The sequence below is a fragment of the Haliotis rubra genome, unplaced genomic scaffold, assembly GCF_003918875.1.
Source record: "Haliotis rubra isolate DU_JTF1 unplaced genomic scaffold, ASM391887v1 Scf50, whole genome shotgun sequence".
Taxonomy (NCBI): Eukaryota; Metazoa; Mollusca; class Gastropoda; order Lepetellida; family Haliotidae; genus Haliotis; species Haliotis rubra.
In genome coordinates this window covers 2,317,509-2,333,475 of record NW_025767191.1, presented here as the reverse complement: position 1 = coordinate 2,333,475, position 15,967 = coordinate 2,317,509, and the positions used below count along the sequence as shown (strand labels likewise).

Here is a 15,967-nt window from a genome sequence, read left to right as displayed (position 1 = left end):
ATAAAGAAAGAACTATCTGCTGAAATCAGAGTTCATTAATGTTAATGGTTTCCATTACTGGATCAGACACGAGGGTTGAAAAAGTTCCGTAATGGTGAAATCTATTTTGAAGACATTACGTGATAGTAGGGATGATGCCCGACGTTCTTGAAAATGCAAATGCACATAGCTCCACCGGTGATCCATCACAAATACATGCAAAGGTTAGTCAAGTGTCACCTGAGCAAGAACGTGAACAAGTATTATTTCTGTCACTGATTGGAACATTTTGTAATTTGTTAAACCTATGGACCAGACAGAAAGTACATTTTCTGATTAAAGCGGTGAAAACCCTACTCATGAACCCACGTGCAAAACCACGATAAAATAATACATCATGAATGTCCGTATAGAAACATAAGTAACTTTGGATCGTATTTTCCTACAAATCATTACTTTTCATTTTATCACATTATGAGAGGGTCTGAGTTTAACTTCGATGGACTGCCTCGAAGGAGTTAGTTGCTTTGCTGAATTATTTTTCATCAAATTCCCTTCCAAGGTCCTCTTATTCCTGCCACCAATGCTGGAGAACCTGGATAAAACTGGTGCAGAAGTGGCTAACACAAGACTCAACAATGGTTACAAATCTCTCTGCACAATCAAATGGGTCTGCCTCAAAACGGAGGAAATTCCCATGAGAGAACCAGGAACGCTTCTGATCAGGAGTGAGAAGCCTTGTGCTGATTCTTTGTCATGTCAGGTTCATTCATTATAACGATCTCAACTCTCTCATGATGCTTTATTGGCTATGTGACGTGCGCGGTTAGTTGCCGATCATCCATTGTTTCATCAACATTTTCCTTAATGATGACAGTTTTAGGTTATCCTGATCTTCGATGTCAATAGTTAAATAATACTTCTACATGTATACATACTTTATTGCGAGTGAGTGAGTTGGGTTGAGTTTTACTTTAGCAATATTCCAGCAATATCACGGCGGGTGACACCAGAAACACTTCATAATAAGGCTCGTGTTAGTGCACACACACACACACACACACACAAGTGCTTAATTTACTTAAACGTGACTACAAATGTATACTGTGTACTGTATACTTACCTTTCAACACATATTGAAACGAGAGTGAGGACTGATGCGTAGAGGGCCATGACAAGCACAAAACGATTAACCTTACAAGCTAAAAGGTCCAGTATCCAACCTCTATTAATCATAAACTGGATTATCTCTGGTACGCCGAAAACCATAATCAAGAGGTCTGCGACTGCCAAGTTGGTTATAAGAAGATTAGTGACGGATGCCCTCATCTTCCTGTCGCATACAACAGCGTAAATAACCAAGAAGTTCCCAGTGATGCCAACTGTTCCGATGATGAAGAAAAGCACACTGAAACACACGACTTCCGGTAGTCCTGCACCACCCGAATGTGGCGTTTCGTCCGTGGAGGTATTCATCATTGATTCGTTGAGTGTCATTGTCAGGTTTTCAAACTCCGTTATGTTCATTTCGAAGCCCGAGAGTCGTTCCAACGATTCCTCCGTCTCTCACCTACAAATGATAAACACATACATATTAGTTCAAAAACCTGTACATGGCAACTTGGGGTTTGATTAAAATACCGGGTATGTTTTAGAAAGTATCTAAAGAGTGAAAGTGAATTTTTAACTGTAGCCGTTGAGTATTTGACATATGTGTCAAAATTTGGCAAATCACGTGAATGCTGACTATGTTTCAATACCAGTTTATTTCGCCTTATTTCTTAAAAAAATGTATACAGTGTACGAATTGGAATCCATTATATTTAATATATGTAAATAATAGCTGCTACATTATTCACTTGTACAGAACTTTAACACAAGATATATATGCAAGATGTTACGAAAGTCGGGATAAATCAAATGTAAGTTTGCGGTACGTCAATTAGTTCCGGGAAAGAACATGTCACTTGTCACGAGCAGATGCCATAAGTTACTAGATGGATCGATCATTCATAGTGGTACGGTTTGCATCATATGGCGTCGTCAGCCCATGATGTATGAGTCATGCAATCTAGATATAAGACATTTAAGATGTGATGAAAGTGTGCTTAATTTTCTAAACCTTTGCAGTGTGTCAATTACCACTGGTAAAGAATGTACAACCTGCCGTTAGACGAAATAATAAACTGCGAGTGTTCGACCAATCAATCAAAATGGTAATTTAATTGTATGCGCCTTGAGACACGGCTACCGTGATTAAAGGGGAAACCAATATGTCTTTAATCTGTTATATATAATTCATAGATAGGTTCACGTCTTAAAGATATATCACCACATCCGTTACATTCTTGGTAATAATTTAGTTGGAAAAGACAAAGATTATACATAACTTATAATTAGATTCATACAGTTCTTTTAATACGACTCAAAGTTAAAAGTCATTTTTATGGTGAACGGTCATCCAACAAAGATTAAATATTTGTGTACATATAAATTCCAGTGGCGTACAGTCATGTGCACGATGTGCTTGAAAACCTACGTATGGATGTATCGTGACAGAATCGTTGCACACCATTATCAGAGGGCACAACAACAGCTGCTGCGGATTTTCTGAATGCCGCAGGTCATGTGTTCGCATCTTACTGACCTGACATCCCTGCTGGCATTGATAAATCTGGACATTCTGGGACGACTGTGGTGTAGACAAGGAGGAGGATTTCATGATTCCAACTTAACCAAACATAACCGGTGCAGTGTCAAAATCGTTGATACCTATGGACCAGTCGGGTCACCAAACAAGATGAAAGATTCGTGTCAAGGTCGTCGATACCTACAGGCCAGTCGGGTCACGAGACAAGAAGAACGATTCGTGTCAAGGTCGTTGATATCTACAGGCCAGGCAGGTCACCAGACAAGGACAAAGATTCGTGTCAAGTTTGTTGATACCTACAGGCATGTCGGATCACCAAACAAGGAGAAAGATTTCATGATTCTCAACCAAACATAACCGGAGTCATGTCAAGGTTGTTGATACATGCAAGAGGGTCGGACAAGGAGAACGATTGATTAAAATTTAGCCAAATATAACTGCAATGGAGGGTGATTAATCGTGATTTGGGGGTGGAGTCAGTACCGCTGGTACAACTGATAACCATGTCCTACAACGGGACACCGTAACATGTGACACTTTCCAAGGGACTTCTGTTTAGGAACATGTCTTCATTCAATATTGGCTTTAGCAATACCAAACGGTGCACAATATGTGACGTATTCCTTTTCATAGTGATCATTATAACTAAACTTGGACTTAGTCCTACTAGGCAGTAGTGTAGTAATGCCATCACCCGCCATTCTTTTATTCGTGTTCAGAGCACCTAATCCTAAAGATAATTAAGGACTACACTAATCCTGAAACATTTGGACACATCGTTAAAGATGCACATTTGTATTAAAAGCTCTGTAGAAAAAGCAGCGATTGAATTGTAAGTAAGGACCAATTTTGGTCTTCACATTCTCAAGCATAACAGCAAATTGGGTACTAATTGATAAAAGTAGGACGACATGTGTTCACAGTTCAGTCCTTGAATTAGATTTGATCATCACGAGTACTAGAGGCACTGAGTTTCTCATAGTACCACTCTTATCGGAAAGTACTTCACGTCGATCTTAACTGATTGAAGAGACGGTGATAAAATGAAAGGTCCATGGAGCAAATCCTTCTATTTCTGCACTTCTCATGTACTCAACTGACATTCCTTTTCTAACAAGATGTTTCCATCCCTTTGGCCTTAATTTGCCCTGAAATACGTATTGACGGATGCTCATAAGACCACGAGGTGAACTATGATGATAAAAGAAAATATGTGTTTACACAATAAAGAAAGAATTTTGTTGAGAGATATGAGGTGAAATTGTATTAAATGTCACGTACAAGGTCATTACACGTTTTAATGCGTCAGGCAGGCTAACTGTTGCTATCGTCTAGCCAGGTATGGAATCATCGACCTTCGTTTCTCCAATTAAAGACGGTCTATTTTGAGAGAATAACATCATTGAGCCAGTTAAAGTGTACCGTTAATTGGGATGTCATATCAACTGGTATTAAATGTGACATCAGTCTTAACATTTTATGGTAGTGTGATTGTAACTTTAATTGCAACTTGGATAGAAATGATAGCACTCCCTGCCTTCTTCCCGTAGCGTTTCTGCCACCGTTGCATTTCATTACATGAATTAGGTTAACACACCAAATGGTTCATAAATACTGCCAGCTAGTTTGGTTTATGACCATGGGCGAACACCAGTCCTGAATCTGAGAGAAAACCACTTCTCTATAAATATTTAATCTTCCCTCTTCACGTTAAAGATATGGGTGGCTCTGATAGAACGAGAATATAAAATACTTAGGGGCGGTATGTCGAGAACACGGGCTAAAACCATTGCGTGGTTCTTTCTTTCATGATATATTTAGCTACGTATGTGTGTTCCTCAAACGAAACCGCATTGCATGTATCGCAAATCGATACCTACCAACAGAACACTTACACACGTAATGTGGTGGCTCAAAATATTGCCCAGTTTTGTGACGAAATCCGTACCCTATTTACAACGCGTTTGTTAAATATGAACTCTTTTGGTGAACATTACATTTGCAAAAGAGAGAATTCATTGTAGAAGGTTTTAGATGTAATTGCAAAGCTTTGTTCTTGTAGAACATTAATTCACAAAGAAATCTTATGAATATGCATTTTACTATTAGAACCTGTAAGGTCCTGTGAGCCATTCGATGTGAACCCTAAAATGAAGAGAATTACTTCACGGGAGGAGGGGGATCGACAGTTACTCACGCTTGCCTTTTGTTCCGCTGGCTACATTGAGGAACGGCCAGCCAGGCGCTGTGACCTGACTGATTGTATGTCAACGTAGCCCAACGGCGTGGAATGTTGATCATGCCATCAACAACAGACTGACATCACACAGATGCGACTATTTACAAGCAAGTGAGATATAGCTGGAATGTGTCTGACAGCGAGGCGGAACAGTAACCAGTAACAAAACAAGACACATCCTCGTTACACGGATGCAACGTAGAGTTTTAAGGGAGGATTTAATGCGTCCGATTGACCATTTAATACATAATAAGGCGATACAACTGCACAAATTTATTAATTTACAGTTCTTTCTTCAATTCAGGGTAAAACTGAGATGACAGAGATTATTGTGACTGACTGGCCGTCTCACTGAGAATAGTTTAACGCCGGTTTGAACAGTAAATCAATTAAATTTCGGCGTGTCAGAAGGGAAACTCAAAGGGATGCAAGTCTAAGACGTTGACCATTATGAAGAGATCCATGAGCACCAGTAAGGTGCTGACATAACTAGTGCGCAGTAAACCTTAAAGGAGGTTTGCTCTTCTCAACTACTCAAAGTCTTCATTTTTATACTTTAACCCATGGCTTCAAGTTCATCATGACAACTTCTACATTTTGAATCCCCACAAAACGATCTCAGGAGTGCTGAGAAACAATAACATGAACTTGTACATATATCTTTCTTAAATTCATGGTTTCGACAATATAGATTTGAAACTAGCGGATACCTCGTCTGAAATAAATACTCACACATTCCAGACTTACAATTGACATTCTTTCCCCGTTAGAAGCGGTATAAGAGCCGACATAAGAGCGGTATTACCAGGCGTCAGAGTCCCATTCAAAGTTTCATTTCGACAATGATCGTGAAAGCCAAACACGTGTTACGCGTTTGGTCTTCTTCACTGGCAATTACTTAGTTTCAACCATTAGGTAAGCAATCGTGTTTTCGGTTTACAAACCTTTAAGATGTGTTACTTTTGAGGTCACTGTCAAAATAATTCCTTCCAGAATAGTTTGGGTTCATTGCTGACGTAAAAAGACAATACTTCAACAAGTGTACCAGAGTAACTTGACATGATCTACTAAACAAACGTATGTACATGTTTTTGTGTACGATAAATATAAGGAACTAAAACATTCTATAATCAGAAGAGGTATCTGTCACAAGTACCCAGTACCAATTACTAGGTGGTCGCTGAAAGGTGAGCGTATTTTGCAGTACCCGTGGATTCGGTCGTAAACACATGCAAAGGCACGTTAATTGAAACAATACGGAAATACCTCATGATGGTGAGGTGAGGTGAATTGAAATTGGGTTTTACGTCGTGCTTGAGAATATTTCGCTCATATGACGACGTGCATGCGTGTGTATGTGTATGTGCGGCTGCTTGTACTAGCCCAGACTGAAGCTGGTTTTATAGTGCTAGCCCACTGAGATACCATGCCGCAGTGAAGCATGAATACCCCACTCAGACACATTATACTGACTCTGAGCCGACCAGTCCTTGTTGTACCCATTAATGCCGAGCGCCAGGCAGGGACCAACAAGTACCATATTTTAACGTCTTTTTGTATGACACGGTCGGGGATCGATCCCGCGACCTTCCGCTCTCCTGGCGGACGCTCTAACCACTACACCACGGAGGCGGTCACCTGATGATGGTGTAAGTCAAAATAGCACATACGTTGAGTGACATATACGTCATATTTGAAAATGTCCTCTTTAAAAGCTATGCTGAACCTTCGAATTCTTTGATTAAAGAACTTTAAAGACGTTTAAAGAGCATTCCCGGTTGTACCTAACACATTTTGACATGGCTCGTGGAATAATGCTTGACATACTGGGAAAGTTTTTTTTGTCTGAAAGTAGAAGTCATCACTCTTGTGACACGGACGTGTTGACAGTTTCTCTTAATCTTTATTCATGGATTGAATACCTTCATATTTCCATTTCAGGCAGGTATCTCACGAGAAGGGAATTTGCTTTTGGCCACTTTTATAAGAAATCAGATCATCGATATAAATCATAATGAAGCTGAACTAATACAAACAGACCAAATTCCAGTGTTTTGATTTTTGCCAATCAGAGCAGAACTTCCAATACATTGAACTATGATCGGTACACATGGGAATGCCTACTTCGTGCCTAAATGTCCTGTTCCAAATTTTCCCATCAACGCTTTCATACGTGTATAACGTACATACATGTGCATGTAATGAAACTATTTCTGAGTAAATTTTGCATATGTTTGGTGTGTTTTTTTATAACTAGTGTGCATGTTGTCAACAAACTATATTCGTGTATATGTGTATATTGTTAACCAACCATGCTTAGATAATAATTACACAATAGCAGATTTATTCTCCACAGCCTCTGTCTCATCCTAAACCCATGTTGTACATGGTAATTGAGTCCGTTGCGCAAAAGGTATTTGATGAAGTCTCTCGTCAAATGTAACCATTTAAAAAGTATCAGTAATTACATTTCCAGAAGTACACCAATGAATATTATTGCGATAGCTGTTAGTCCTGAAGAACTTAAGGAAATAACTTCGATATTTAGCAAAGAAACTGAGACAGAATTTCATTGGATGGATTTCAAATGTGTAATGGCTTAAAGTATTTTTCACAGCAAAATGAATTTTGTTCCGAACGAGACATTATATATTGTTCCCAACAAGACAATTTGGTTGGTGTTCTCTGCGCTAACGTTCAAATGATCCCAAAATGCCTGTGTCTGATGGGTCTATTAACTATCTGTTAGTTTGCTGAAGAAATAGTGCAATTTACATCCACTGACATGCTCAAGAGTCATTTATTGACCAATGTAATTGGTTCAGTCTAAATCGAATGACTTTGAAATATTGCCAATGTAATTGAACGATTAGCTGCCGTCTCTAATAAATCTACAAATAATAATGCGACCTTCCATTACAAAAGAAGTTATCAGCCTGAAAAATATAAACTGAATTTCGAATACGGGGAACATTTGATGAATTGGTTTCCTATCCCAGGAACACATAGTTCACGTAAAATACGGCGTTCTTTTTAGTGTCCGTAGAATTGATTCGACATGTCTGTAAGTAAAATTAGTATGAAATACAAAACTATCCATATTAGTCATTTCTGCAGATAACCACATTGATAATCGTGAATGATTAATAATTAACGAAAAAACTCGCAAGAGAAATGAATGCTCACCTTTCTTCCAGTTTGGGTAGGATTTTAGGTCGACAATAAAGAGGCATAACACGTCACTCGTACAGGTCCTAGGTTCATGTCTTTGGTAGAGACAAACTACATTCCTGACAGTCACTGATATATCAATACGCTTTCCAAGCACTGCTAGTTTGAATCAGCTACCCACCTACGACAAACGCCTAAGGTCTCCTCCCCACATATGCACTTTGCAGCTCAATTACACAGTATGACATCAAGTGGTCCAGGTAATCAGTGTCAATGCACTCGTCGTTTAAAGGTCTGGAAAAGACTATTTACCTGGATGCACTAGGCGCGAATGAGCATGCGTAGTAACATGGAAGGTAAATACCAAACACTTCACGTAAACGTGCGACTGGATTTGCCTACGTCCTGCCAACATGTACAGCGGCGAGAACTCCACATTGCAATAATGGCGATAATTGCATTTCTCGCTTTGTCAACCCTTTGTAGGTTTGTCCATGGCGATAAACTGTTGTGGTATATATGACATTAGCTTCCATGTCTGCAGATACAGTCAAACCCGATATATATCGAACTTATGGTTGTCTGGAAGTAGAGGTTTGGTCAACACTTCTTTCTTATTAATCATCATTTTGCGATTGTATCGAACTTCGGATAACTCGAAGTATTTACATTGGTAGTTTACAATTCGAAACAAGGGTGTTTGACTACAACTAGCATGCTGTTATATGATGGGCCATTCGCTCTTAAAATCTGTGAATTTTACAAATAAGACAGACAGGCATACAAGTGTATGCAAAATTAATCGTCATCTCACCTATATGTATTGAAAGACAATCTAAGATAATATCATGCTGAGCACAGTCACGCTTTCCGACGGAAAGAGGTGTAGGTCATCACATATAAGCATCACTTACAATGCTTACAACTTTGTGTTTCGATTTTTCATATCATCAACTACCGTTTCTAGCTTTCTCTCTCCGTGCTTTCAGAACAAACCATATTTCAGATGAGGAATTACTAATGTTGTTCTATGCTTAGTGGAAACTATATTCTAAAGTCATAATTCTACTTTCTAACTTTCCTTTATTATGTTGATGTACGTATACATTCAGTCTCACATCGATATGTACACAGGTAATATACATTTTTGACAAATATTTTTATGGTCCTTGCTGTCAAATGCAGGCGTAGTGGGAGCAAAAATAATCAAACAGTGTTCGGGGTTTCAAGTTTAAAAGATCCTGGTACATGGGTTGTTTTCGGTTCAGCTTAAATTACTTAATACGTTAACAAATCTGTGAGTTTCAAGGTAATTACAAGAGAGAATGTGTGGCCGAGGATTGAGCAGGAAAGCATCGACAAAATGTCCACAACGGCTTTGATGTTAATCTCCCCTTTGATGTTTAGTTTTATATAAACAATGGATATCCTTCATAGCTCAAGAGGGCAGGTAAAGTAGATTTTAGGAAATGTCACCACATTCACATCTTCAAGACAAACAGTAGACTGCCCAGTTCAGCTTGCGTGCTGTGTGGTATTGGGAGCTACTGTGCGAGACGGTTCAGTCCAGTGTGTGTTCAAAGGTAGTAGACCAGCTTGATTAAAAAAACCAACAGCTTCTCATGTGCAAACAGTTCTTTACCCAATCTTCCGTTTCGGAAGAATCAAACATCAGATGGGCCGTAATTCGTTAGCGTGTCTTTGAAGACGCGGCTGTGTGTTCGGTTACGTTTACGTGACATAAATCTTCTCTGGCTTACACATTCGAGGTTGCCTTTGATTTGAGTGATAGGGGATTTTTATTCTTGCAAACAAATACACTGGAGTCCATGGTGAAAGCATTTATTTTCTAAGTGTTGTAAGAGATGTGATTAAAACAGATAGTTTCTGTAATCTGAAAGGCTGAATCTGACTATGCAGTAACCATGAAACCAGCTGAGACGGATAGTTCCTGTTGCGAACAACGTGATAATGAATACAGCCACAACAATAACAACAGAAATGTATGTCTTTTTGATAAACACTGGTATGTGTCCGTTTGAACTTTTATGTGCGCAAGGTTTGTGCAAATAAAAGATTATTGCCTCAGGTTTTAATTCATTTTATGCATTCGATGAAAAATTATCTCTTACTTTCAGGCAACATTTTCAACCCAAATGCCGTTTTCTTTTAAATTATAAATATATCCTAAGATTACACCTGTACTTGTGCAGTCTCTGATTACAGTATCATTTAATACTAACTCATTGTTGTACTGATATAGTCTCTGCGTACAGTGTGATCTAACACTCAATAATACACTGATGTACTGATACAGTATCTGCGTACAGTGTGATCTAACACTCAATAATACACCGATGTACTGATATAGTCTCTGCGTACAGTGTGATCTAACACTCAATAACACACTGCTGCACTGATACAGTATCTGCGTACAGTGTGATCTAACACTCAATAATACACCGATGTACTGATACAGTCTCTGCGTACAGTGTGATCTAACACTCAATAATACACTGATGTACTGATACAGTATCTGCGTACAGTGTGATCTAACACTCAATAATACACTGCTGCACTGATACAGTCTCTGCGTACAGTGTGATCTAACACTCAATAATACACCGATGTACTGATATAGTCTCTGCGTACAGTGTGATCTAACACTCAATAACACACTGCTGCACTGATACAGTCTCTGCGTACAGTGTGATCTAACACTCAATAATACACCGATGTACTGATACAGTCTCTGCGTACAGTGTGATCTAACACTCAATAATACACTGATGTACTGATACAGTATCTGCGTACAGTGTGATCTAACACTCAATAATACACCGATGTACTGATACAGTATCTGCGTACAGTGTGATCTAACACTCAATAATACACTGATGTACTGATATAGTCTCTGCGTACAGATACTGATACAGTCTCTGCGTACAGGGCGATCTAACACTCAATAATACACTGATGTACTGATATAGTCTCTGCGTACAGTGTGATCTAACACTCAATAACTCACTATTGTACCGATACAGTCTCTGCGTAGATGGTGATCTAACACTCAATAATACACTGATGTACTGATACAGTATCTGCGTACAGTGTGATCTAACACTCAATAATACACCGATGTACTGATACAGTCTCTGCGTACAGTGTGATCTAACACTCAATAATACACTGATGTACTGATACAGTATCTGCGTACAGTGTGATCTAACACTCAATAATACACTGCTGCACTGATACAGTCTCTGCGTACAGTGTGATCTAACACTCAATAATACACCGATGTACTGATATAGTCTCTCTGCGTACAGTGTGATCTAACACTCAATAACACACTGCTGCACTGATACAGTCTCTGCGTACAGTGTGATCTAACACTCAATAATACACCGATGTACTGATACAGTCTCTGCGTACAGTGTGATCTAACACTCAATAATACACTGATGTACTGATACAGTATCTGCGTACAGTGTGATCTAACACTCAATAATACACCGATGTACTGATACAGTATCTGCGTACAGTGTGATCTAACACTCAATAATACACTGATGTACTGATATAGTCTCTGCGTACAGTGTGATCTAACACTCAATAATACACTGATGTACTGATACAGTATCTGCGTACAGTGTCATCTAACACTCACTAACTCACTGTTGTACTGATACAGTATCTGCGTACAGTGTGATCTAACACTCAATAATACACTGATGTACTGATATAGTCTCTGCGTACAGTGTGATCTAACACTCAATAATACACTGTTGTACTGATACAGTATCTGCGTACAGTGTGATCTAACACTCAATAATACACTGATGTACTGATATAGTCTCTGCGTACAGTGTGATCTAACACTCAATAACTCACTATTGTACCGATACAGTCTCTGCGTAGATGGTGATCTAACACTCAAAAATACACTGATGTACTGATACAGTCTCTGCGTACAGTGTGATCTAACACTCAATAATACACTGATGTACTGATACAGTCTGATCTAACACTCACTAACACACTGCTATACTGATACAGTCTCTGCGTACAGGGCGATCTAACACTCAATAATACACTGATGTACTGATACAGTATCTGCGTACAGTGTGATCTAACACTCAATAATACACTGCTGCACTGATACAGTCTCTGCGTACAGTGTGATCTAACACTCAATAATACACCGATGTACTGATACAGTCTCTGCGTACAGTGTGATCTAACACTCAATAATACACTGATGTACTGATACAGTATCTGCGTACAGTGTGATCTAACACTCAATAATACACCGATGTACTGATACAGTATCTGCGTACAGTGTGATCTAACACTCAATAATACACTGATGTACTGATATAGTCTCTGCGTACAGTGTGATCTAACACTCAATAATACACCGATGTACTGATATAGTCTCTGCGTACAGTGTGATCTAACACTCAATAACACACTGCTGCACTGATACAGTCTCTGCGTACAGTGTGATCTAACACTCAATAATACACCGATGTACTGATACAGTCTCTGCGTACAGTGTGATCTAACACTCAATAATACACTGATGTACTGATATAGTCTCTGCGTACAGTGTGATCTAACACTCACTAACACACTGCTATACTGATAAGTCTCTGCGTAGATGGTGATCTAACACTCAATAATACACTGATGTACTGATACAGTATCTGCGTACAGTGTCATCTAACACTCACTAACTCACTGTTGTACTGATACAGTATCTGCGTACAGTGTGATCTAACACTCAATAATACACTGATGTACTGATATAGTCTCTGCGTACAGTGTGATCTAACACTCAATAACTCACTATTGTACCGATACAGTCTCTGCGTAGATGGTGATCTAACACTCAATAATACACTGATGTACTGATACAGTCTCTGCGTACAGTGTGATCTAACACTCAATAATACACTGATGTACTGATACAGTCTCTGCGTACAGTGTGATCTAACACTCACTAACACACTGCTATACTGATACAGTCTCTGCGTACAGGGCGATCTAACACTCAATAATACACTGCTGTAGTGATACAGTCTCTGCGTGCGGTGCGACCGAACACTCACAAACTCACTTCTTGACGGATGCAGTCTCAGAGTACAGTACAATCTAACACTCACAAACCCAATACTTATACAGCCTCTCAGTACAGTATGGTCTAAGACTCATTCCACTCGCTCTGGAGCTGATACAGTCTCTGAGTAAAGTATGATCGATACAGTTTCAAACCAATACTTGAGAGATTTAGACATGATAGCGGGTAAAGGTCTGCACAGAGAAGGTGGAGCTGGAGCTACATCGGTATCTATGAAGACTCAGTCGTCACGATCCCAATGTGTACTCAATCTTCTACCCAATCAAATGGATATTGTACTGATCTTTTACACATGTCATGAGTATTGACATGACATCTGTCTTTAGTCTCAGTACGTTGCGAAACAACCTGTGCTCTTGGGCATTCAATAATTACAATGTATTTGTTTTACCCAGTTTCGCATAAAATAGGTTTTCTAACATCTGCTTGAAATTAATATCATCAAATGTATTGCCTTATAAAAATTAGTTCTAAACTTTTTCCTGAACCAAACTTCGGAAAGTATTTGAATGTATTTTCTTTAAAGATAAAGTTTGAAACTGTTTCAGAAAACATTTATTACAAAGTGTTCAAATGTATTACCTTTAACCATTAAGACGAAAAACTAGTGTAAGAAAGGGCGGATAAACCCTGAGAGTATTGATAAAGGTGAACTGGCTTTCAAATGGATTAATGTGGTGCGAAGAATCAGCACTATTGCAATATTAGCTAACAGAGTAAAAACTACACACTAATCCGTACTAAGCTTTTGTTTTTGGACCAGAAAAGGTTTGGAGACATTCTCCACAAACCTGTTTGATGTATTTGCTAATTCCCTGTTTCTGTGTCTTATTCAACCGAAGAAAGACACCAGTGGGATGGAAAGATATGAGGATAATGGAAACCACATTGATAGTTATTGCATGGATCTTAAAGAGAAGTCACAGGTAAATGTTGACGGGGTGCGAGTTGCCTCAAGGTTGGTTTATTCAGAACAGTGTAAAGAAATACTCCAACGCGGCACACTTTATTGCGTACCTTAGGGCTGCCGTGACACATTGTATTGTCGCACCTTAGGCCTGCCGTGACACATTGTATTGTAGCACCTTAGGCCTGCCGTGACACATTGTATTGTCGCACCTTAGGCCTGCCGTGACACATTGTATTGTAGCACCTTAGGCCTGCCGTGACACATTGTATTGTAGTACCTTAGACCTGCAGTGACACATTGTATTGTAGCACCTTAGGCCTGCCGTGACACATTGTATTGTAGCACCTTAGGCCTGCCGTGACACATTGTATTGTAGCACCTTAGGCCTGCCATGACACATTGTATTGTAGCACCTTAGACCTGCCGTGACACATTGTATTGTAGCACCTTAGGCCTGCAGTGACACATTGTATTGTAGTTCCTTAGGCCTGCAGTGACACATTGTATTGTAGCACCTTAGGCCTGCAGTGACACATTGTATTGTAGCACCTTAGGCCTGCAGTGACACATTGTATTGTAGCACCTTAGGCCTGCAGTGACACATTGTATTGTAGTTCCTTAGGCCTGCAGTGACACATTGTATTGTAGCACCTTAGGCCTGCAGTGACACATTGTATTGTAGCACCTTAGGCCTGCAGTGACACATTGTATTGTAGCACCTTAGGCCTGCAGTGACACATTGTATTGTAGCACCTAGGCCTGCAGTTTGTAGGCCTTAGGCCTGCAGTGACACATTGTATTGTAGCACCTTAGGCCTGCAGTGACACATTGTATTGTAGCACCTTAGACCTGCCGTGACACATTGTATTGTAGCACCTTAGACCTGCCGTGACACATTGTATTATAGTTCCTTAGGCCTGCCGTGACACATTGTATTGTAGCACCTTAGGCCTGCAGTGACACATTGTATTGCCGTACCTTAGGCCTGCCGTGACACATTGTATTGCAGTACCTTAGACCTGCCATGACACATTGTATTGCAGTACCTTAGACCTGTCATGACACATTGTATTGTAGTACCTTAGGCCTGCCATGACACATTGTATTGTAGTACCTTAGGCCTGCCGTGACACATTGTATTGCAGTACCTTAGGTCTGTAGTGACACATTGTATTGCAGTATCTTAGGTCTGTTGTGACACATTGTATTGCAATAACTTAGGCCAGCCGTGACACATTGCCGAAACAAACCAGATAATAATGTTTTGGTCATATTTTATAATGGGCCATTCTTGCAATAATCAAAATGCAAATGTGAAACGACCCTTTTTATCATTTGGTGTATAATTATTTACGGAAACATCCACATCGGGAAACCTTATCTTAACTTTCTTTAGGCAACAGTTTTGCCATAACGTGTGTACGGAGCTGATGTATGGAGCTCATGAAAAGTATTTATCGGATTATGATAGCCAGCTGGTCAGGTTGGTTCATGGCACCGATAACCCTAGCATGAAAATGCATTGTAATGTATAAGCCCGTAGAATGTAAGATGGACACAAGCATATATACTTGGTAAACAGCTAGATTCAACAATCAACCAACAATCAAGATTCAACAATCAACCAACAGTCAAATGGCTCCTGTAAAGAATACTGAACCCTGCCCAATGTTCCCACTAAGGTGAGACGGGCGGCACTGATGTGTATACTTATTGGAAGAGTTTGGAACCACTGTCACATGATAATAATGTAAAATTTTGCTCATCAGTCATGAGGCTGCTCTCACCATCTGCGACATAATCAGCCGCTGTCTGAGTGTCTTGGTGTTAATGAAACCTACTCCTCATACAAAACGGAACTAACTTCGTGGTCTC

The 15,967-nt window shown here is 39.6% G+C and overlaps 1 protein-coding gene across 1 annotated transcript in view; it reads right to left on the bottom strand.

The window, feature by feature from the left end:
- LOC124291848 (neuropeptide receptor 15-like) overlaps nucleotides 1–15,967 on the bottom strand; it is a 33,813-nt gene that overhangs the window by 13,524 nt on the left and 4,322 nt on the right. Inside the window, exon 2 of the mRNA XM_046728919.1 lies at nucleotides 1,103–1,549. Coding sequence (XP_046584875.1) covers nucleotides 1,103–1,506 — 404 coding nt within the window. The 5' untranslated portion in view covers nucleotides 1,507–1,549. The remainder of the gene's footprint in view (nucleotides 1–1,102; nucleotides 1,550–15,967) is intronic.